Source organism: Corvus brachyrhynchos, unplaced genomic scaffold, assembly GCF_000691975.1.
Source record: "Corvus brachyrhynchos isolate BGI_N302 unplaced genomic scaffold, ASM69197v1 scaffold409, whole genome shotgun sequence".
NCBI lineage: Eukaryota > Metazoa > Chordata > Aves > Passeriformes > Corvidae > Corvus > Corvus brachyrhynchos.
The window spans coordinates 693,016-717,541 of NW_008246059.1; the positions used below are offsets into that span (position 1 = coordinate 693,016).

A 24,526-nucleotide genomic window follows, 5' to 3' on the forward strand; every position below is an offset into this window, starting at 1 on the left:
CCCCTCCCGCCCCCGGCCTGGATCCCCCTGGAGCAAGGGAGGAAACCGGGACTGGCCGAGCCGTGATGGAGCCCGGGACCAGGCCAGGGTGCGTGGTGGGACCACTTCAGGATGGACACTGGGGCCAGTTCAGAAGAGACTCCGGGAGGACTTCAAGGAGAGGATGCTGGCACCAATTCAGGGGGGATGCGGGGACCAGTTGAGGCCAAGAGAGGATACTGCAACCAGTTCAGACCAGGGTGGGTGCCTGTACCTGTTTAGGATGGATACTGGGACCAGTTCAGGCTGGGGGTGGGTACTGGGACCAATCCAGAGCAGATCCTGGGAGGGGCCCAGGGTGGACAGATGCTGGAACAAGTCCAGAGGGGATACTGGAACCAGTTGAGGCTGGGGAGTGCTGGGCCCACTGCGAGGGGGTTACTGGGCCCAGTACAGGGAAGCAGCAAGAAACACAAGCAGCAGCAGCGTTAATTTAAATGCAAACATTTTATTTTAAAATGTCTCAGCTTTATGCTTTTGCCTGGTAATAAATGTAAAATATAATTTAAGAAGTATGCTTGAAAGTTCCTTCTAAAAGCAGGCTGAGGAGACAGTACAAAACACAACAGAAAAGTGCACCGGGTTTAAACAACATGCCAGAACGTCAAATCCACAGGTCACTGCCTGCTTTGAATCAGCCACAATATATTTTACAGGTATATGAGTGATATACCGTGACACCTATGATACTCCTGTACACGAAGCAGCACAGCCAGTGGTGCTGGTTGGGTTACACATGACCAAAGGTGATCCCACAGGATTCCCTCCATTGGCTTCTCCGGGGCTGGAGCTGTGCCTGTCTGCTGCTTCACCTCCCCAGGTGGGCAGCATTCATGCCTCGGTCACATGCCCCAGTGCAGGCATTAGCTGCAACATCTAGCACATTTTCAAATAGTGCTGGGGTGGTTGCAGTGTTTTCTCCAGAAATACACACTCCCCCAAAAGATGTTGGGGGATCATGGAGTGCCAGATAGGCCAAAACTGTTGGTAGAATTCCGTACACCTGTTTGTTAATCATGGAATCATAGAATGGTTTGGGTTGGAAAGGATTTTAAAGATTATCCAGTTCCAACCCCCCTACCATGGGCACAGACACCTTCCACTAGACCAGACTGCTAAGAGTTAGTCTTGTCCTCCGCTGTGTTTCTGCAGAAGATGCAGGAATGGCACTTTTAGTACAGGTTTATTAGTGGAGTGTGATGGCAGATTATATCCCTTCGGTGATGATATTATTGGTACTCATATTTTTCATGGGCATTTCTGTAACAGTCAGTCTTTTACATGGAGTCACATTAAAATTCTTGATCCATGTTTGTGGTTCTAATCTCCAAATCTAAAATGGATTAGTTAAAAACACTGCACTGTACACATCGTGTAATGCTTCCATACCCTTCTTAATTAAAAAAAAAAAAAAAATTTGCAAATTTAAAGTGCCATTGCACAGTGAAAGAATAAACCCATGTAGACAAAAATGAGAGAAGAAAAAAGGAGAAAATTAGTTCCTTGATTGTTTGAAAGAGAGACCGTGTCTAAAGAAAAAAAGGATTTGGCATTATTTATATACTTGTAGCACTAAACTGTTGGTGGTAGCTGGTGGTTTCTTGGCAGTACAGACTCCTGAAGAGAGGATGTTTCACCAGCAGAGTGACCTATTGTCTGGTTTAGGGGTACATCTGTAATTAGTGAGTACCTCTGTCTTATTAAGGAGGGCAGGGAGAAATGGGGGATTGCACTTCTGCCTAACACTGTTCTTTTGGCAAAACTTTTGAAGTATGCCTGAAGTGGAAATAAAGCTACAGACACAGAAAACAGCAAGGGTGGAGACCAAAATGTACCATCCTAAGCAATCACAAAGGTGGAAAAGCTAGAGAAAGAAAAGAAAATTGCCTTTAAGGAAGAAAGTGTTCTTTGGTTTGGTTAAGAAGGAGTTCAGGGGGGAGAGGGTGTCAGGAAGAGCCCTTTCAGAAGAGGGAAGTTTGTTGACCATGCAGAGGAAGAATTTTCTTAGTTATGGTAAGAGTAGAAACAAAACTGAATCCTGTTATTGAGAACTAAGATAACTTTTGCCTTTTTGAAGTTCTTTCTCAAAAGACAGAATTAGAAAAAAAAAACCCCATACAACAGTTGATGTTTGCCTCTCCTTATTTCACGTTTTAAATGAGCACAGGGAGGACACACGTGGTCCAGAAATTAAAAATAAAAAAAAAAATTAAAAAAAAGGAAAAAAAAGAGGTTCAGAAGGGAGAGTTTACACCATCCTGTGGTGCAGAATGAGGCGCTCTAGACCAGAAGTTCACATGTTTTTTTCTAACATAGCATTTTAATTGCTGAAATAGAATTAATAAGACTAGCCAAGCAGCTGATGTTCTTTCTATTGCCTTCTGCCACATCTTTGTTTACCATAATTCTACCAGTACAAATGTGAAACTGGAGCTGTCCCTGGAGCCTTGTTGCATCAAGGAAATATTGAAAAACTTTGGACTGCATAGTTAGAGCATCAGCTGCACAATTACCAGCAGCAAGAGAGATAATGCACACACTGAATTTGCCAGAGTTTGGAAGACTAGCCCCAGGAAAGGAACGGGAGCACTTCATGCCTCCTAGAATGACTTTTTCAGTCCGATTGAGAAATGCAGCTTAGCATTGAAATGCCTCAATCCTTGTTCTCAAGAATTATTTTTAACCTGAAAAGTTACAAAATCAGTTCTACTGAAAAAAGAAAAAGAGGACGTGATTTCAGACCACAGAATTTTTAACAGTGGATGAAGAATTAATGCTGTAGTCACAGAATAATTACACCTTGATGGCAATATATCTTTTCTCTCCCCAAAATTTGTCTTAACAATTTTTTTCTTTTATTACTTTCTTCCAAACTTCCACTCAAAGAACACCTTTGCCTAACCACAAGCAAATGCTTGGATCTCCAGACATTTGGGTTGGTTTTTTTTAAAAGTACTTTGTGAGTTTAGAATGTATTTCAGCCTGTCGCTGATGACTTTGCTCAGAGGCATTTCTGATAGCATGATAGGGAAACGTATTCATAGTGACAAGAACACGCCACATGTCACTGAAACGTGACAAAGATCTGTTTGTCAGGGTGGCAGTGCCTATGAACATAAGCTACCCGGTGCAGCCCTCTTGTATGAATCTCCTTCAGCTGGATAAAAGTCTTGTGACTACAATGTGAGCATGGCCACCTGCACAATCTCTTGCTCCCTACATGTTACAGATGCCTGTTTTCAGTTGAGACTCACAGTTTCACGTAGGACTTGGCAAGATTTAAAAGAAGGAACTCCAGGGAGAGAAAGTCCTGTTCTAGTGAGACATTTTCTACAGTCTAGTTTACGTTCAGGTTTTTTGTCTCAGTATGATCAGGAAAGTATTTCCATTTTGAATGTTTACACTCTAGAAGAGTAGAGAGAGAGAAAGAGAGGAAACGAGCAGATAGACAAGAAAAATAGAACCGTTCTATACCCCTGTCATTCTGAGGTTGGTTTTCTTGGTTAAGTGACACTCAAATGAAAGAATAAAAGTATGTTAATTTTTTTACCACTACCTAAGGCAATATATGTATTCATAGGTAGGGGAAATTATGCCTTTTAACTATTTTAATTGAACATAACACCTTGTTAAGAGAAAATAATAGGTTTCTTGAAGTAACTACAGTGGGTGAGGCTGTCCTATTTAAGTTCCAGTATGGCTTCAACACAAAGAGTTAAGAAAAGCTTCTAGGCAGCAGAAGCTGATCTTATCCCACAGAATATTCCTTGTCTCAGGCTTGTTGCCTCTTAAGTATTTTAAGCACTAGGAATTTCCAGAAGAATTGCACGTGCTCTGTCGATCTCAATACTATATCAAAAGATCAGCACCTAAAGTCTTACTGAACTGACTGATGCTCAAATGTCAGACTTCCCTAAGCCATCCAGAGCAGACTCAGATGTAAGAACTTTAAGAATACATGGCTGTGTTCCAATAAAAGGTGGGTAAACCACAGACTTAAACTTTGCATTACCATGTTACAATCAAAGAATAGGAAGTTTAGTCTTTCCTACAGTGGATTTAGGTACAGTCTCTTAATCTTTCATTTCCCTTGTTAAATCTCCAAACTGAGGACAACTGAAACAAGCTTACCACTCCCACAGTGCTGCCCTCACACAGAATTTTTGAAACAGAGCTTTACTTTGGTATCTGAAGACTTTTAAGTCAATGTAAATTATTTATACTGTTACCTACAGTGGAGGTCTGCCCCAGTTTCAGTCACTATGTAAGTGCAGGAAAATCCCCTCTTTTTGCTGTTCAAGCTCCTACCTCAAATCATGTTGTTTCTCAGTAAAAATAGTAGCTTTCAACAGTGTTTGAGTAGCATTTGTATGGTGCTCAGCAGCTGTCCACTGACAGCTGAAATCAGGTCACATTCTCAGTAAAGTCAAGACCTTGATCAGCAGCTTTAGCACTGATAATATTGTCTCTGGTCTCTGTGGACCAAGTAACATCCCAGCGGGAGACACCTTCTCACAGCTTTTGGAACTGCTCACCATCCACACCAAAATATACCCTCCCCAAAGATCAGGGAATTCATGAGTCCATTCTGTCTCAGCCTCTGAAGAGTTTATGGCTGAGGAAGTTTGAATGCTATTATCAGTCAGGCATTTCTTACGGCCTGAATGCCCCAAGTTCCTATTAGGCAACCATTTGACTTGGCATTTCTTCTACAAGAATAATTTTTTATTGTTGCTACAATAAATGCATTGGGAGGCTCCTAAAACAGACTTTAGGGTTGCGCTGAAGGGATACAAATACCAGTTCATTAAGGATAAAAGCTAAACACCAGTGACTGAAAATATCTTAAATCCTACTTCTCAGTGCTAGTTTTTAGAATAATACCAAAGCGGCAACAACCACTAAGAAAATGTAACCATTTTAAAGAACTGCTCTCTCTTTCATCCTATTTACTGGTCAGTGCCAGGGGGTCATTAATGTCTTCATACAAAAAGGTTTTATAGATTAAATCAGTGGTAATTTAACAGGGTACAATGCAATGTCAGATTTCAGGCCCGACTCAATCCAGGGCACATATCATGGGGAGAGGATGAAGGCATATCTGTGCCTTAAAACACAAATGGAAAGAGATTATTTTTAAGCGTTTATTTCCTCTGTTCTTTCTAAGTACTTAGAAGGAACTGGTCTTTGTTTACTACCAACAATGGTTGGCAATTGCCCAAAAAGAGGATAAACTGCTGATCTCTCCATAAGCCCAGTTCTTGGGAGATTGCTGTACTGCATGTGTGCTAATTTAGAAGAAATTCTACTCATACCACATTTTTTCTTGTGAGACCTGAAATAAGAACTCAGCCACAAATTAAGTGGGCCAAAATCAAATGTGATGTACAGGATAAGTGTGTTTATTCTTGGTTTCAGACTTTATGGAATAATAAATGTAACTGCATTTACACAGCAGGGAGTCAGAAGGTGACATCTCACTTTTGAGTCACACATTCATCCATCCTTCTAGAAGGCCATTACATCTCATGTATCAGATTACATTCCCTTACAGGCAGAAGCTTCACCTACCTCTGTAATATCAATCAAGATGTGTAAAATCTGTCTGGGTTTGTTGGAAACATGAGGAAAATAATTATAACTGATATGAGCCCAGAAAGCTTGAGAGTTATGTCAACAAAAAAGAATGAATTTTGTAACAGAGAGAGCAATAGAGATTTTCTGTTGTTAGTATAAATTACTTCTGCACTGAAGAGAGAAATCTGGCTGGTAGAGCTCTCCCACTGTAGTCACAGCAGGTAATATTTCTAAGCATAGACAAGGCTTTTGGTGGCACAGTCCTCTACAGAGTTGCACCTGGTGTAACCACTCCCATCCTGCAAAATGGCACCAGCATGTCCAGATGAAGATAACAGTGTTTTACTTCATCAGTGCAAATGATGTGAGAAAGTACTAGGCAGTGTGAAACCAAGCCCAGGTACTCTCATTCGAAGGGGTGTGACAGTGATTCTTAAAAAGCTGCTTTCAGAAGTCATGTGGGTGTGTCCTCCAGTTGCCCCCAGCCACCTATTCCCACACTACCCTTTCTCCCCATCATCTCATTTCTGCCAGGCAGCTGCACAAGGAGCTGGACTGGAGAATGTTACAGGGTTCATAGCACAACCCAACAAGCAGCTATGAGGCACGCAGTAGAGTGTCTGGCACCAGCACATAAGCAGTGCCACTGCTGCATGCCAAGCAAAGGACTATGACAGCAGCTCTGTGAGAGTCTAAAGAACTGCTGCTTGTAATTATGTAGATAGCGAATCAGTGAGGCAGAGGCTGTGCAGCAACACTGATTTATGGCAGTCTCACTCTGCATGAGCAACAAGTTTGCTTGCCCACAAGTATTTTTGCAGTTTGGCTTGAATTTATGTGATATGGACAGTGGTGTACTGGAGAGCAGTGTAAATTCCACCACTGTGGTCTCACTTCAGAACAGGGTCTGATATTGCACTGCAACCACTGGCAGGAGTATTAAAGCAAGGATATCAAGACTGTCTCAAATAAGCGGCAGCACACAGCCAGCAGGGAGCTGATGTACCTCAGACACCAGAAAGGTAACATTCTCATGGCTTGGATACAGTCAAGTGGACTATGGCAGATTTAACCTGAAATACAGTAAGATATTGTTGCCCTGCTTTACTGTCCAGTGTGCATTTCAGATCATACCACAGTTCATAAGCACTTAACTGGCATGCAGAGAATGTGTATCTTTACACTTGCCAACTCTAATGTACAGGCAGTAATTTCTATCAGAAAAGATGGTCAGTCTTCTTGGAGAAGAGCAGCCTCCCAGGTGCAGAACCATTGCACTACCTGAAAACTGGACTTATCCCACATATTTAAAATATTTTGGAGAATTTTATGCCTCTCTTCTGGCATGTAAAAAATGCCATGCCCTTAGATAGAGAAAGGAAGACATTATAATTATTTATAACATTTTGAAAAAGAAAACATTCATTACAGGGCTTCTTTCAAAAAGCACATATACATACATCTAAGCATTTTTTTTTTAAATGATGTGGTTTTTATATTGGTGAAGTTGATAAAAAGTTGAAATAGTGCAATTTTAAAACAAAAGTTAGTGCAGGAGTCAAACTACAACAATAACAAAACCCAAAATATAATTTTATTTTTTTTGTTGTGGAAATACATTACTGTCTGGGTTCAAAGAAAAGTATATACTCTGTTTTCAAAAGCACTAAAGTGCACTGAAGTGCTTTTGAAAGGTATGCATCCACCAGTTACCTCTCAGTGAGATTAAGGGTTTCTTTTGGGATTGAAACGAGGATGTTTTTGAAAATAATCTTAGTGTGGGATTTGGTTTTGATGTAAGGTGACGATATCTAATAAGCTGCTATCAGTCAAAGAAATACTATCAAGTGAAAAAGTGCTTTTCCTTTGTTAATGTTACAAGTAACAGTAAGGAAAATAATTGGAGAAATACTTTGTTCTCCCATATACTTAACAACATTTTGTAACTGATTTATAGAAGTGGATTACATCCCATTGTTCAGTCTTTCAGCAGCAACATGAAAGGCTGATGGCATTAAAATGGAAAAAAATGGATTCTAAACCAATAATATTATCAAGAAACTTAGGAGTAACTTCAGTTTGAAGTTTGAAATAATTTATAATGCATTTATGAAAGTCATTGTTTTTACTAATGTGGTCCTTTTAAATTAAGATGTTGTGTTGTGAAGCCCTTTCCTATTGCCATTAATTTAATGCTGGGATGAAGGAATAGCTGATCCTTCTTATGAGAGTAGAAAAATAATTATAAAGCAAGAACTCCTAAGGTGAACTAGCCACACTGAAGACCATAAACATTTTTGGTTTGCACAGAGGCATCACATCACCTTGAGAAAAACAGACCAAAGGAAACAGAAATTGCTAGACCTTGCTAGTGAAGTATAGACAAGAGAGGAAAGGTGATAAAGAAAAATGATCAGGTATACCTGTGCAGCAAGTAATAATTATTTTTCTGTGCCTGAGGTTTAATCTTTCTTTCCTCTTCACAAGGATCACTAAGAGAAGGGCAGTAGGGGGGGGTAGGATGTGTGTACCTGTGTCTGTTTCTTTTCACACACAGGTGCACACACACACACACAAAATTTCTACTACATTTTACCACCTCATGTTTCTCAGGGATATGGTCCCACTAATCTGTCAGTATTTACCTGTGTCAATGGCTGGGAATGCATCTCCATATCATTTTCATATCAGGGGACAACCTCAGTGAGGTTCTGCAGGCTGCACATCTGTGGGCATCTGGAGTGCACTAGTGGTCTAAAGGAAAGGTTTAAGTATAACCATTGCCAGGTCTAAGTACACCAGCAAGGGAACACCATGAAAATCCACTGAAAAATCTTAAACAGAGATGCTAGTGTGCTGGCTTTTGATTTTAGTAACTCATTTAACCAAACTGGAAGAGAATCTACAACTTCTTGCTTTTAACATTATAAATATTTCAAATGTTATAAAATCTATTGCAAAAATGTACATTCAGTGGTTTTATGAGGCACAGGACCTGCTAATGTATTTTCAGGAAAGCTCGCGTGTACTCTGTTCTGTCCACTGTTGGACAACGGTGGAGAATCCAGGGGCTCACGCTTGATTGCTTGAACCAAGCAGGGGTTTTTAAATTCACATGGCACTTTGAACACCTCATTAATCTGCTCTTTCTCCTCCCCTGGGCTGGGGCTGTAGAAGTGGCTGTAGCAAGCTGTGTGTGGCAGGTCGGGCATGCTTTCCAAACACACGGAGGCGTTCTGAGGGCAGAATGGGGCCACCTCCTTGTTCCGTGAACCCTTGCAAGCTCTGTTCAAGTTCAGGTTGTTGGGATGATTTGCTATGATGCATTGCCAATTATGTGGTGTGTAAAGGCAGTGCCTTGGCTTCTGGCAAGGCAGGGCTGGCTCGCAGAGGTCCGGTTCTGTTTTGAGGTACATTCTGTTGGGATAGCTGGACACCTGCTTTCTCACTGAGCCACTCTCATCCAGCCAGGCTCGGCTCTGCGACAGCAGGTAGTTATCAGCAATGTTTTCAGAATCAGAATCGTATTCTGTTTTGATAGGCATCTCCAAGGGAACAGCAGTGTCATAGAGAGACTCTGAGGATATTAATGGTCTCTGCAGCTTCAGGTGGTCTGTTGCATAGTTCTCTGCACAGCGTTGTTGGAGCCCCAAGTAAGACTGGCCATTTTCTGTGCTCCCCCAGTGGGAAGAACAAGTTGATGTCAAATTTAAGAAATTTTGGTCTCTATTGTAGAATGATCCAGCTCTCCTGTTTGGACAAGTGTTCATTCGCTGGCTCATAGAACAAGAACTCGAGTTTCTTAAAGTCCAGCTACTGTTTGTGGTGCAGTTGTTTTGAATGCCTAAAACTGATGTGTTAGAACTGAGAGGTTCCTCTTGCATAAAACACTCACCATTAGTATGAGGCTCAAACTTCACTTTTACATTATCTTGTTCATTCTTCACTGCTGCCCAGTTAAGATGCTTCCACTGGCCCAGAGTTTCAATGGCACTATTATAGGAAAGCCCCTCCAGGTTTCCTTTCAAACTGGCAAAACCACTTAGTATCTTCAGTTGTTCATCTTCTTCCCTTTCAATAAGAGTAGAAAAGAAAGTCAGTCAGTCAGAGGTTTCTAAATGGTTGTTTTCTGGGATACAGAGTGGCTCAACATGTGTTACAAGCCATACATTGTCCTCAATATGGGACTTTCACACTGTTGTGCACATAACCTTTGCATTTGTTTGAGAGAACAAGAGTGTCCCTGCACCTGGGTGTCAATGTGTGTGCACAGCTAACTTTCTGAGGCATTGCTTCATTTGAATTCCATCATGAATTTGCTCTTCCATTTTGGGCACACAGTTCAATAAAGACCTAATTATGTGTACAGTAATTCCCTTACACTTTTTTTCTTCCCTTGAAATATATCTAAATAATATTTGTGTGTAGAAAATTCTAGAGATAAAATACAAATAGTATCTTAAATGAGATGTATTTTGTTAACAAGGAGTTATTTGGACACAGAAGAGCTTTCTGATCAGAGTGATTTGAGGGAGAACCACAGGGGTCTTATATTTCAAGAATACAGCTGAGAGGAAATAAAATGCCCAAATTAAATAACTGAATAGTCACAGATGTTAATATTGGGTGTAGGTTTGTTTTATATGTCTAACTTAATTTATGTTGCCTTTTGTTTTCTAAGATGGCCAGTAAATTAATTTTCCATGACCTCCAGCTGAAGTATTCAACATTAAAGAAGAACACTGGCAGAGAGTGCTGCCTGAGCACTTCCATGCCTGAAGCAGCTGTTTTCAGAACTAGAGTCCAAATCCTGAGATTCAGGTCTTGAATTCACTAATATGCTGATTCCCAACCCTGCAGGGTCAGTGCTATGAAACCACCTCATCCCTCTCCAAACAAGAAGCAGACATCTCAATAGGAAACTTCATGTGAAAACCTGAAAACCTACTAAGGGGTTTAGAAGTCTTTTTCTTAGGTCACAATAGAATTTTTTCTTAAGTATCGAATCAATGTGCAAGTAAGGGATCTTCCAGTAGAGGGAGTCCATGTTGTTACAAAGAGAGAAACTGTAATAAAGTACACCACGAAAGAAGAATATTTTCTCTTTTTTTTCTAACGTTTTAAATATTTTCAGTCCTCTGCTAAATATTCTTATTTTTATTATTGACAGTATTGAGATGCAAATGGTTTGATACAAGTTTGCTGCAGAACACGCTTCTCAGAAAATGGTCAAATTGAGAAACAAAGGACCGAACAAAATGAAATAGTCAAAAAAAGTTAAACCTCCAAATGAAGAATTTTACAGTGAAATAGTATCCCGTGAAAATTCTCCAAAAGAATGTATGTTTCCCAGAAGACAGCATACATTTTAGCAACAACAAAAAAAACGTAGTAGCAAATACAAAGTCTCTTGCAGACTAAGATGGAACTGAATATATTCACCAAGGCCAAATCTTGTAATACTTCAGTCTGCGGGAACTATCAAGAAGAAAGGAAGGATTTTAATCATTCAGAAAGTAAAAATTTAACTAAAGAAACATGCTTAATTACACAAAAGAACAATTTGGAAGTAGAGAAACTAATAAAGGAAACAGCCCCTTTTAATCTTCTTCTTAATAGAAATTCATTCCCTCACACAGCAAGATGATGTTTGCACCATCCCAGTAAAGGTAAAAAGTTCCAGCATCCTTAGGTAGGAGCTGCCCTGCAGTCATGTGGATATTGGGAGATACACTACCTGCAAGGAATATTTACTCTAGAAGTGCAAAGACTTTTCATTTATTTCTTCCACCTGCAAGGCATTCTAAAGGAAAAAATCCAGGATAACAACCACATTTTTAACACTGGGCCAGATGGTGGCTACGTAAAACTCCTGGCCCCTGCTCATTGTGTCCACTCTCTTATCTCTTCCCTCAGACAATCTTGAAGAGATACTTCAACAAGGCCCACAGGAACTGGAACAGACAGTCCCATGGGGGAAAGATGAAAAGCCTGTTTGGGAGGAAAGGGTAAAACTCATCCAAGAAGTCCTCTCTGAGTGCAAATCTGAGATTAGATTACACTCCATGACTGAGCCTACAAGCAACTAGATGTATCTATCTACAAACATACAATGAATATGAGTATGAACCCTTCTTTAGATTATGTTGCACATACACAACTAAAAACATGAACACAACTGTCATACATGAAGGGAAAAGAAAGCTTAACATAGTCAAGTGTTGATAAGCAGAAAAACTGGGAGACGAAGTTTTCAGCTGCAAAGTAAAACGAAATCCAAATTTTTTTTTGTGTAAGAAAGTCAAATATTAATAAACAAGTATTTTCTTTCTGACGTAGTGTATATGTACACTCAACTTCAGAAGAAGAAAAGACTGAAGACAGAAATATTGTTTCAGACTGTAACAGCCATTTCATATGTTCCAAGATAGAAATAGATTTCCATATCATAAGTAAACCAAATTTTTCTCATTCAGCTCTTCTCTTAGGTCAGTGGAGCCTTTTAAAGATTTCATACAAAAAGAATACATTCATTTTTCTACTTTTCTTTCTTTTTGGTACTGGAAAATATACTTACTTTAGCATTTGCTGTTGGGCAAGGACGTATTCTGAACAACCACTTCGATACAGAAGTTGAGTGTTAGCTTGAACCCAGACCCAGTGATCTTCATTTGTTTGTACTTTGACTAAAGAAATGCCATTTTCTCCATTATTCTTTGCTATATAATTTAAAAGAAAATAGATTTTAATACAAGCAGTATTAAGTATTTTTTGTTACCTAAACTGCAAAAAAAGTTTCTCTGTTGCCCCAGAAGCATCAGCATAGGAAAGTACAAGCTAAAATATCTCACAAAATGAAGAAAATCATGTTTTAAAACTGAAATTTGAAAAGCCTAGTAAAGCACTTAAACTGTAACCAAGGATTTTTCAGTATTACTCATTCCTTATAATATTTTCCTCTCAGTAGTAGTAGTACTATACCAACAAGAAAATGTTCATGGAAAATGGGTCTGTAAGAGAGGAATAGTTTTAGACATTAAAGATTTCCAGCAGATATGATGGAAGGATGAGTACAAGTCTGCTCAAGAAGAAGTTGCCCAGTGGGGTAGACTTACCATCAAAATTTTATCCACTGTAAAATCTGAAATAGAGCATAGACTCTCACAATTTTTCCACAGCCAAGCACTGGAAAAGCATGAGTCAAAGCTGTGGGCGCATCATGAGTTTTAAAGACAATGCATTCTAATTTTCCTCTGTTTTCTAATCTTTGGGGAAAACTAATATGTGTAATGTATCATCCAAGTTTTCCTCAGAGAGGGATAGATATTGTTATTAATTATTAGGATTTTCACATAATCTTATTAAATTCAGTGCTGCAACTTTTAAGCAAGCATACATTGAGTATTCTTTTACTATTTTTCTTTACTATTTTTCTTTATTATTAATCTTTTACTATTTATTTACTATTTACTATTTACCATGATTGTTGATTTCTCTGTAAATTTTCTGCCCACTCTGAAATCACAGACTGATTCAGTATTATCTTTTGAAGTGGATAATTTTTTTGCATTTTTTTAAAGAAGAGGTGTTAGGGAGAAGAAGAAAGAGAGCATTGGGACCAAAACCTGAAAAACCTATCAGGAGAAAATAAAAGATGAGGTTCTTTTCCCATAAACTGTATATAATCTAGAAGTGCTTAGCAGTACCTTTGATTTGGTTTTCAGCAATCTGTAATGCATTAGTGAAGGCGGCACCTTCATGGTGACTGTTTCGTTCATATAATTCTGTTGCTTCACATGGTCCTGAACTGCTTTTTGAACTGGAGCTGTAGAGGGCAGAAAATGTGGAAAACTCTTTGTCAGTCAATGAAACACAGTAGAATCACAGACTCTAAAAGATATGACCTTCAAGCTGGTGACCATTAGCAAAAGCGTATGTTTTAAGTATGGAGCAACTAACACTAAATAATTATCTTTTTCCTGCATCATTTGGTCGCTCAAAGTAGTGTGTGACTGGAGTTCTGTATTCAATTAAGAGGAATAGTTATGCTTAGGAATATTCTGCTCATGGCTTACTATATTTGGAAAAATAAATTTCATCTGGAATTGAGACAAACGTCATGTATATCCTTGGTCTTCCTATTCGAGTTACATTCAAGGTATGTACATCAAAGTGATCAGCAATGCATTTAAGACTTAGCGTGACTTCAATTTTGCAATAAGCACCATATGATTTGAATGTATTTCTTCCAATCTTTAGCTGAAAATGCCTGAATCAGGGTTTGAAAAGAGTGCAATGTCTGTAACACTGTGTTACAAATGCTTCCCTTCATTAAGACCATCAAAAAAAGAAAAAGACTGTGTAAATCTGCCCACCATCCTTGGCTACCACGCTTCAGGCCTGAACCAAAGGAAATCCTGAAGATAAATGGTTGCTTCATACTTGTTAAATCCTTGGCCACTGTCCAGTCAGATGGTAAAACACCTCTCTTCTAAGAGCTCAGTTCCAATCATCAGTTAATTTCACCCGGGCTACTGAAAAAACTAGCAAGTAGAAATGCTTTTCCTACTCTATTCCAAAAGCCTGCATAGTCCATTTTACCAGACTTCCAGCAATTTAGTTCTTGTCAAAAGGATGTATGTGCTAGAACCACATTATACATCTGGATAGTGAATCCACACATACACAAGCATAATCCAATTAAAAGCCAAGTTATGGTACTGTCAGTCATGCTGACAAGCATTTTGCTTCACAGCAATAGAACTCATTACTGTAAGGTTATATTTAAGCAAATAAGGGCAAGTATGATCCTAGCCCCAAACATCAACTAAAATTCTGACATAGAAGAGTAACAAAAATATGTGTTAGGAAGGAGATAAGTCTGAACACAATCCGTCCTGATCTTTTGTGATTGCTACCAAATGATCACCCCCAAGACATTTAATGCAATTGTAAACTTACGTGTTCATAAAACTTCTGTTGAAAGATAAATGCATACACCAAGTACAACTCATTAGACTCTATGTGAACAGCCCCCACAGACACACATTCACCTTCCTGAAGTTTTCCTTTTCCTTTGTTTGTTACCAAAATGTGCCAGTCGAAATAATAGTGTTAGCAAAAGATACTGAAATTTGAAAACTCGCAGTAAAAATACTTTTTCTTTTCCACTTTTATAGCTAGTAGACTGGCTTACTGCATTGGTAACTCCTGAAGGTTAGAAAGACATCCTGATGTTCCATTTTTAATATAAAATTTTGTGTATTGAAATATAATACTTAACATATATTATAAATAGAGTACGATATATTACATCATCTTGTATCCTATTATGTTCTATTATAGTAATTGTATTATATTTATTTTGTATTCAATAGTTAAATCCAGATAAATTATTCACTTTTCTAAGAAAGAGTTTTAAAATGGAGAGGTATTTAGCATAATTTGTGTTTTTTACATGCTTAATAGCCCATAATCTTCACTAAATGCCAAAAGAATAATTTGTAAATACTTGGTGTTCGCTGCTGCTGCATCATCAGCTTTGTGTTTTGCTTTCACAAGCAGGCTTTTCATCTTCATCTCTGTCACAGAAGGGAGCAAAAGTGGTACCACTATGCAGAATAAGGACAGCTGAGGTGGCAATACTGTTCCTGATGAGGACTTCTTCCTTTGTCCAAAGAGAAACTTTAGTTTGCCTTGGAACTGCATTGTCTGAAAAAAAAAAAAACCAACCAACCAAACAACAACTTAAGCATTTAGTGTATAAACATTTAAAATACTAATACAACCTATGGACTGTATTATTTAACACTAATCCCAGTTTTGAATCAGGGATTAAAACTAGGAATTTAATTTTACTCATATAATTTAAGCCATGCCATTTCAGAGACAGGGTGGGTGGAGGTACTATCAACTATAAAATGAGTCTTTTGAGGCTGGTTGAGTTTTTTTCTCTCTTGTGTACTCAGAAGTAGAAGATCTGTGTTATGTTCTGTTCACCAAAACAGGCAGTGTACAGTGGTGCAAACAGTTGTTTCCTCTGTACCCCACTGAAGCTGGAACCATTATTTTTCCATGCTCTGTTCTCTCCAGTGAGAAGGTCTCTTAGTTTCTTTCCTCTTGCTCTGCACTTTCTCTGAGAAGTATATGGACTGGCACAACCCAAGGACTGTGCAGCCAGATGCCAAGGGAAAAAAAGGGCCAAGATACCCAGGTACAGAGTGCATAGCTTGGGAGGAGCCATCCGTCCCTGCCTCAAATGTCTAAGTCAGAAGGCAGGGATCAAGTTAATAGCAAGCTGCTGCCTCTCAGTGAAAAAATTAACTACCAAAAAATGCCCAGAGAAAAATCAGCCCATTTGAGTTAGGCATTTTCCAGAGATTAAAGCAGGGATGCAGAAATGATGGCTGTTAAGACCCATAGGCTTCCAGCAAATGAGCATCTGAGACAGAACTCGCATTTCCCAGTCTCATGCTGATCCTCTCATTTTCTTTGCACATGCTGGAGTTTCCCCTAAGAAGAAGCAGCATTGGTCTTTGCTAACAGAATGGAGAAGATGTGATTTCTAGAAATGAGCCACTCCTAGTACAGAGCATGCAAGAGACTTTCTAATTCTGGGGTTTGTTATTAAAGGATTCTTTACAAAAGGGGAAAATGGATCATTATTTTTTCTTCTCCTTAAAGCAAATACCTTGTGCTTAAGTGTTAATTGTTGAAATTCAGACTTGCCACCCTTGTACTGCACCCATTACAAATTGAGGACAGATATTGTCAAAAAGATCTTAAAACATAAGAAGTTTTAAATTCTTTCAATTTCCAGTATTACAACCTTCTTTTCTCCCATCACTCTTCACACATATTAATACTTATCTTTAGGTGTTTCTTGCTAGTGCACAGCAAAAGAAAAGTGTATCCTGTCCATGGGTCTCCACAATATTTATGTTGAAGAATTTTTCATATGAAGTAATTAAAATCTATTATGTCACGCTTACAGTCATCTAAGTGAAATTGTACTTACAAGGAATCCAGAAGTACTGTCCAACAAGCAGCGAACTCGACAGATGAAACAGCGAGTTAAAAAGGAAGAGTAATCTGTTGTCATGCTGTCATTTTCTTGTGCTTTAAACAATTTACTGAGAATATATTCTTCTCCTAGGAACAACAGTGGAGGCAACATATATCAGATCACACTAAGAAATAATGAAAATGTTCTGTAGCCAATTGAGGAAGCTGTTACGGAAATTGCTAAAAATTGCATTATGGATGGACGAATATTCAATTGTGTCATGTATGGATACACCCGCACATGCTCTACCAACAGAAAAATAAAAGCTCTGCAATGGGATTCGGGTGAGTTTCTATAGAAATTTGGACTTTATTTCCTGAGTTTTTGTGATTTTTAATGATGCAAAACAGGTTAACAGATGTTGCTGGTTTTGAGATCAGAGATCACAGAAAATGCGTTAGACAAGAGAACAAAACAAGGAAAAATGCTAATGCAAGAAAGAAAACAGAACTAAAAAATGGACAGTAGATGATTAGCTAATGTTCAGCTGTTGCACCTCCTTGATTTTTTTGGACAAGTGCACAGCTTTTAAAATATTTCCCAAAAGACATGAATATTTTTACAAAAGTATGAATTCAGGAACTGAAATTCTCCATGATATACATTAGGACAAAAATTCAAAATATTGTTAAATTTTAAATTGTTTGAAATATCAGTGCACATTGTTTAGTTTGTTTCCTGCATACAAAATCTTGCAAAGTTCCTCAGGTATCTGTAAGACTCTTGTAAAACATAGAAACTGTTTTACAGGAAATGCAAGAAATTCCACCAAAGTTTCATGACTCTGTTCCTGAGGGCTTCATAAAAGTTGCTGAAGGATTTCTTGCAGGTTTCTCCCCACTCATCTAGTGACTATACTTCCCAACTTATTTCCTCAGTTACTACCTCACCTTCTGATGAAATGCATATGTTTTGCTGGGATCAATAATTCTTTATAAGGTTAACAGTTTTGACCTGATTATATGTTCTGTAATTGTGATTTCAGCTTAACACCTCGTGTAGGAGAAACCTTGAGCACAGGCATCCAACTCCTATCCTAGGGAAATACAGCCTCAGAGGAAAAAGTGCCTTGCTAAACCTACTTTTTCTTCAGAAGGCTTCTGTCTACATCATTTTGCATGTGAAAACAAATGGCAGACAATGGTGCTGCCACTGTGGTTCTGTACAGAAACCTTTTGCATCAGTGAGAGGACTATTGATGTCCTGATCTGTTGCCAACAAAAGTTTGGCAGTATGAAGAACTTACGCTGTTCATTCTGCGTGTGTAAGAATATGTGTAGGCACATCAGTCAGAGAAAAATAAAGGAAACAACTTTGTAGCACCAGTGGCACATTCTACCTTATATATTCCCAGGATCAGGAGGAAATGTCACCTCTGAGACAATAACATAAATAAATGGCCACTATGCATCTTTCCAGTGAAGAATCTGACTTGACATGGTACTGACACAGGCATAGCTGGAGTGGAATTCTACCTCTGTACAGTGGTGCCTATGTTTCCAATCAACATACACAATCCCACCTGTTTCTGACTGTAGTTGCTGTCCAGACAACATGTGGGGAGGATTCATGGCCCAGTGCAGTTGTCTACAGAAATCCTGGCGATCATCCACGTGAATGTAATCATATATGTTTTGGTGCATTACATCAGTCTGAAACAATTACAACAAGGAATAGTTAATTAGTAACTGTAGGGGGGTAGCCACTTATCCTTAGATTGATACTTTGCTTAAAATAATGGCAGGTGTAGAACACCTTCAGAGCAGATTGATTGAGGAAAGTTGTTTCAGAGGCCCCTACTTTTCAACATCTGCTTTTTCTGTTCACATCCTAAGATGATTCTTTCTATTCTTAACTCTTTTGTACATATGCAAATGTGAGTAATAAAAACATCCAACTGGCAGCTGATGACTAGTGGCATCCCCCAGGGCTTTATGCTGGGACAAACCCTGTTTAATTTCTTGACTAAGGAATCATGGGATAGAATGCATGCTCAGCAGGTTTGCAGAGGGTACCAGCTGGGAAAGGCAAGACAGCTCCTTGGTGGGCTGTAAAAATAGGCTGACAGGAATCTCAGGAAGTTCAGCAAAGGCAAATTTCTCTCTCAATTTTGGGTACCCCATGAAAAGAAAGAGATTAGCATATCAAAATGAGCCCAGGAGAGTGCTACCAAGACACTGAAGAGAGCTGGAGCCCATCCAGGAGAGAAGAACAGGGTTTATTCAGCCTTCAGAAGGGAAAATCTCAGAAAGAACATACTGCTGTCTACATCAACCAAATGAGCAGGGGAAGAGAAGACAAAGCCTGACTCTTCTCAGAACACAATGAGAGGGCAAGAAGCAACAGACACAACTGAGACTTAATAGTAAGCAAAAATAAAATTACAGTCGTGGTGGCTAAACACTGGAACACATCTTCCAGAGGGGTCACAGAAACTCAAAGCTTGACTAGATGAGTCCTGGATCAACCTGCTCTGGCTCTATGTGCTTTGAGCAGGAGGTTGGACTAGATGACCTCCAGAGTTCGTTTCCAACTCCATGGTTGTTATTCTGTGACTTTAGAATATATTTATTACACACAGACAATCAGCCTAGAAAAGCAGCATCTTATACTGAAATTGAAAAGAAACTTCTAGCTAAATATAGTTTTATAATGGATCATGTTTCTGCTAACAAAATCTTTATAAAAGGGAATTACAAGAAATAAATCTTCACATGTCAGATTTATCAAAAAAAGTAGTCTGAAATGATGTAATAAAATAACCTTATTTCAGTAAGAGTGTATGTCTAATCAGCAGTAGAATTATAGGGTGGATAAGGTGGATAAGGTAGCAACATACAGTGCTGCATTTAAAAATATAGTTAGCAGAAGTGGTGACGAGAAATACAACATCAGTGACTGGGTATTCTCAGTATTTCTCAATATGTTTACCTGATGAAACCCTAGGTAGTCCACAATTGTTGATGACGCATAGAATATCATTCCATCTGCGCTCACCACCAAGGCAAAACCATTCAGTGACTAAAAAAGGAAAATAAAATACTTAAAAAGGTAATCAGAAGATAAAGAATAAAATGAGTATGAATGTAATCATTTTAAGAATATTCTACATATGAAAAAACTCACTCTGCAAAAAGTTGAACACCAAATTTTTGCAGAAAGGCCTTTTCTTTCCTACCATGAAAAATGAATATCAACCTGGAACATGCTTTCTTTCCTTTTCTAAAAAGGTTAAGATAGTTAATTACAGAGTAACAACCATATTACATTACTAGTTTATTGTTTGCTTAATTGTCTGCATAATTGTATTTTCTCATTAATTCATAGAATTAAAAGTTTAATAGCAAGGGTCAGCTACTTTGTTTTTCCTTTTAATTTAAAACTTCACATTCCATAATAATTGCTTTGAATATGTATGCATTAATACATATAATATAATAATAACCAAGGAGAAAATTAAATACATATGCTGTTGTAGCTATGACTTTAAAACTGGATCTGTATTTTTTATATGGCTATTTTCTTAAGCTGCTATAAAAATACGGACATAGCATAATTGCATAAATGCGATGAATATAAAAAGTAGACAATAAATACTTCACTGGTATAAAACAATATTTAATTGAGAAAAGAGCTGAATTAGTTCTTATACACTTGGTGATGCAAGGAAAGCAACCAGAGAAATCCAAAAATAAAAGTAAGGATTAAATTAAATACAGGATGTAAACATTAAGATCATGCTGCATGCAGACTGACTAATTTTGCTTCTCTTCCCTTGATAAAAGTTCGGTAACATATCTTTGCTCCAGCAGGCTTGCATTCCAACGTAGTTTAGATTCTTTCATGTGATGGTTTTGAGGTCTTTGAGATTACAGTTCAAATAGTTGTTGCTGAAATACTGCTATATTATTATTATCCCTGCTTCATCTTACTCTCAATTTACTGATGTGCCTATTAATCCTGAGTTAATCCCAAAGCACAGCGAGGACAGATTTTCAATTGCTCAGTAACCAGATACACTGACATATTTTTGTGAGCTTGGTTCTCTTTTTGGTTCCTAAATAAGGACCAGATTTCCAAGACTGCTTGAAGGCTGTTCCCACTGTGACAATGGTGGGCAGAATTTCAAGAGTTCAGTGCACAATAGACTGACCTCCTCAGAAGGTTTGGCCCCCATCATAAATGTGGAGCACCTTTGGAAACATGGCCCCGTGGAACCACACTTGGCCAGAGGCTCTGTGCCTTGAAAAACCTGTGAAACAATGACTTGAGAAAAGTAGTGGAGAGCCTTCAATGGCTGTAGCAGCAAGTGATTCAATCAGGTCAACGCTAACCATAAGTCAATGCTAACTAAGAACAGTCAATGGCAAATCTTGTTTTGCTCCAGGTCAGCTCCATAGCTACGGATCCTTTGCAGAGTAAGTGTGATCTCTGCCTAGTTGGGCTTGAATACTAGTTATCCTTGTCAACTCTTCAAGCACAAAGAATTGCTCTGGTGCTATTTCCTGCCCTAAATAATGCCCAAATTTGTCCCAGCACCTCACCGACCAGAAGACGGTACGTCAAGATTTCTGCATGTTCGCATCTGCGCCTTTCACTGCACTGAGAGGAACCTCCATAGATGGTACTGTCATATACATTTCCAATGTCAAATGGAGACAAGAAAGCATTTTTGGCATCTTGTCTCTTTGGACTTGTCTTCACAGCAGTGAAACCATCAGTGATGTAATGTTAGGAATTTTATTACATTTTGAACATCTGGCAGGCCTTTTAATTTGGATAGACTAAAATTTTCCATAAAGATAACTGTAGGACACTTAAAGGAGCTCCTTTTTGTCTCTGGCTCTTATCATGCAAATTCTGAAAGACCTTGAGTCCTGCCCATGAAACTGGACCAGGTAGAAGTTAAGAATATTAAAAAAAAACCAAAAAGAAATGTCCTTAATTAAAAAAAATTTCTTAAGCTACACAAACTAATACACCAAGCCCTATCTGGAAAAGCTTAACAATGACCACAAGATCTGAATATTATTAAAGAATCTTACACATTATCATGCTGAACATCCTTAAAATGTCCTCCATGGTCCTGCAGGCAAGCTGGAGTTTTTCAGCCCCTGTAGGAACATCTGCATTTGCCAAGGATTGCTTGTATGAATCAAGAGATAAATTCCTCTATTCAATAAATTAATCTTCTTCAACATATTGGTACGTACTCTTTAGGCCTAGACACATACAAAAGAGATAGTCTCTACCTTTAAAACATAAGACTTCATCCCCCACAGTGGAAAGCAGGAAGGTTTTTCTCTACACATGTTTTTTTTCACAGAGCTAGAGTCAGGCTGGACTAGGTGCAGCAGTTTCTAAAAATTGGAAAGGGAAATGCGACCGTGTGTATTTCCAAGGGCTCACAACAGTGCACTGGCAACTACATCTGTGAGGCTGGAGGACGTATTAAGAAAGAGGTGGGAGGAAGGAAGAAGAAAGAAGTGGAAGAAAAGTTCAAGGAGCCATGTGTTTAAGTTAAGCCAGAAACAAGTATGGATTTGAGGCATGTATGTAAATGAAGAGATTTACAAATTTCTCCTGCTTTGTTTCTGGTTTGTTCTCAAAATGCTGGTGTCCTCTCCAGAGGTTATATATCTTCAATAAGCACCCCCTGGTTTTCATGACCCCAACTGCAGACAACAGATGCTTTGCTCTGCAAGCAAGGAAAGCAAAATCCACTTTGGTGAAAAAACAACTTTTATGGAGCCACATGACTCAACTGAGGATTAACACAAATTCCATGTCTCTAAACCTCATTTTATCCAGGGAACCTGCTGCTTCAGCCACATTAAAAAAGGACAAGCTGGACATCATGTAAAACTTTTTACCAATGAGTCTCATCCACGCCTGCAAATCCTTCTGCTTTCTCAATATTACCCTAAACTATAGATCAGTGGGAAAACAGACATCTGCATCACAGAAGACTCTGAACAGAGTCAGAGCTGGGCTGGGATTTATATTTTTCTTATCTACTTTCCACAGGTGGCGATACGGAGGAGGGTGTTTGCTAGCACATTACCCACCCCCTGAGTGGGGTAATGGTGATTGAAAATTAGTAAAATTTTAAATAGTAAAAACCTTTTCCAACCTCTCAGATAAATCTCTCAGGTACCAAATACATACTGAAATCCTTTACAGTAACACTGTATAGAGATTTTTCCATTTTTCTGGCCAGAAGCCTAGTGATTAGTTAGACCAAGTGGGAGAGGGAAGCAGCTTTAGTCCATGGGAATGAGCAAAAACGATTCCCAGCTTTTTTGTTCTAAGTTACCACGTGTCACATTAAACAGCACAACAAAGTATATGGCTCCACTTGCAATTTTTAAGCATTCTCAGTTATTGAAATAAAATTCTCAGCAATAGCTTTCTCTCATTCCCAGTGAACAGGAGGCTGCACTGGTGTGCTGTGTCAGAACCACAGCAGCCATGTGCCTGAGTAATGGATAACCTGGGGAGATGAAATAGGAAAGGGGACGTGAACGAGTCTCATACCGGTGCAGTTCGCACTCCCTAATGTAAGCACATGTTTGCCCCAAACACTGAGGGGACAGCACAGAGAGGTAAAGGCAGCTCTCCTCATTTCATTTTAATCCTCTCAGCAGAAATAATGGAAATCCTAAATGGGGCTCTTGCATTTAGCAGATGAAATAACCAAACTCCACAACTCAATGTTGGTGGTATTTGCTTTGTGTACAACAAGTGTGTTTCAATCAGTAAAGATTGAAATCCTTGCATCCTAAAATTTTTTTGCAGTATTGCTTATTCTTACACATGCACAGAGGGTCACATGCACACAGAAACAAGCACACAAAAGTATTAATATGGACCTTAAAACTTTTACAACAAAAAACAACTGACTTCAAATCTGAAAAAAAATACATGGTTTTAAACTGCCATTTGGTAAACCATATGGATTCAATGACAGATGGAATTTCAAATCCAGGATAATAGCTGAAACATGTGAGACAGACTTAAGTATGTATTGTGAACATTTGTTTGTTTGTATTTGGCTTTTTAAAAACACTTACATGAGTTTTCTACATTGTACTTAAAAATGAAATCATGTGGGACAATTTTCCCAAATCAAAAAAAAAAAAAAAGAGAGCTTGGCACCAGAGAGGGGCCTGTGTTCTTTTGAAAAAACATGTACATCCAATTATGTACTCACGAAAAGCTGCACCTGCTACTGAAACAAAAAAACAATTAATCTGTCAGTTCAAAGAAAGAAAGATATTATTCTGGTGCCCGCAGTAGCTGTGAGATGAAAGTTATCAGTTCCTTCCATTAAGAAGTTTTTGAAACTTTATTAGTCAAGAGATTCTCTTTGGGAATGAAGGCAAATATTTTGAGGAAGATAGGACTTCCTTTGGCAAGATCCTTTATATATCCTGATTTTTCTTCCTGGTCTCATAGCAGAAAATCAGCCAGAAAATACTTCAAAGATATTTTGGTCAAGGTCATGGCATAGTAAAAATAAGGAGGAGGGAAAAAAAAAAAAGAGAGAGAACAAGTTCCAATGCACATTTCTCTTATTACTCTTCCTTGAAATAAAGGAAAATTCACTAGCATTAGGTCTCCAGAGACCATGTTACTATGGCTACTAAAGTACAACAGTCAAGGCCTGCAGCCATGCCTTGCTTTGAACAGATTTTCAAGTCACGCAACTTGGGTACTACATTTCCAGGGTCAGTTGGCTCATAGTTTATCTGGAACAGCTTCATTTAATAGTGGATCACTGGGTTTTTGCATCCTATGTGGGATGGGGTGGTTTTCTGGTGATCTAAATAAGTAGCTATTTAA

At 38.6% G+C, this 24,526-nt stretch overlaps 1 protein-coding gene and 1 long non-coding RNA gene across 2 annotated transcripts in view; one reads left to right on the plus strand and one right to left on the minus strand.

Moving 5' to 3' along the window:
• The first annotated feature begins 12 nt into the window (after positions 1–12).
• LOC108449624 overlaps positions 13–24,526 on the plus strand; it is a 32,444-nt gene continuing 7,930 nt past the window's right edge. Inside the window, exons 1-2 of the long non-coding RNA XR_001865859.1 lie at positions 13–239; positions 16,772–16,965. This is a non-coding gene — a long non-coding RNA (uncharacterized LOC108449624). The remainder of the gene's footprint in view (positions 240–16,771; positions 16,966–24,526) is intronic.
• Positions 8,479–24,526, minus strand: part of AHRR (aryl-hydrocarbon receptor repressor) — a 63,497-nt gene continuing 47,449 nt past the window's right edge. Inside the window, exons 4-10 of the mRNA XM_008642680.2 lie at positions 19,613–19,702; positions 18,204–18,333; positions 16,634–16,767; positions 15,128–15,327; positions 13,323–13,441; positions 12,194–12,335; positions 8,479–9,687 (exon numbers count right to left, since the gene is read on the minus strand). Coding sequence (XP_008640902.1) covers positions 8,568–9,687; positions 12,194–12,335; positions 13,323–13,441; positions 15,128–15,327; positions 16,634–16,767; positions 18,204–18,333; positions 19,613–19,702 — 1,935 coding nt within the window. The 3' untranslated portion in view covers positions 8,479–8,567. The remainder of the gene's footprint in view (positions 9,688–12,193; positions 12,336–13,322; positions 13,442–15,127; positions 15,328–16,633; positions 16,768–18,203; positions 18,334–19,612; positions 19,703–24,526) is intronic.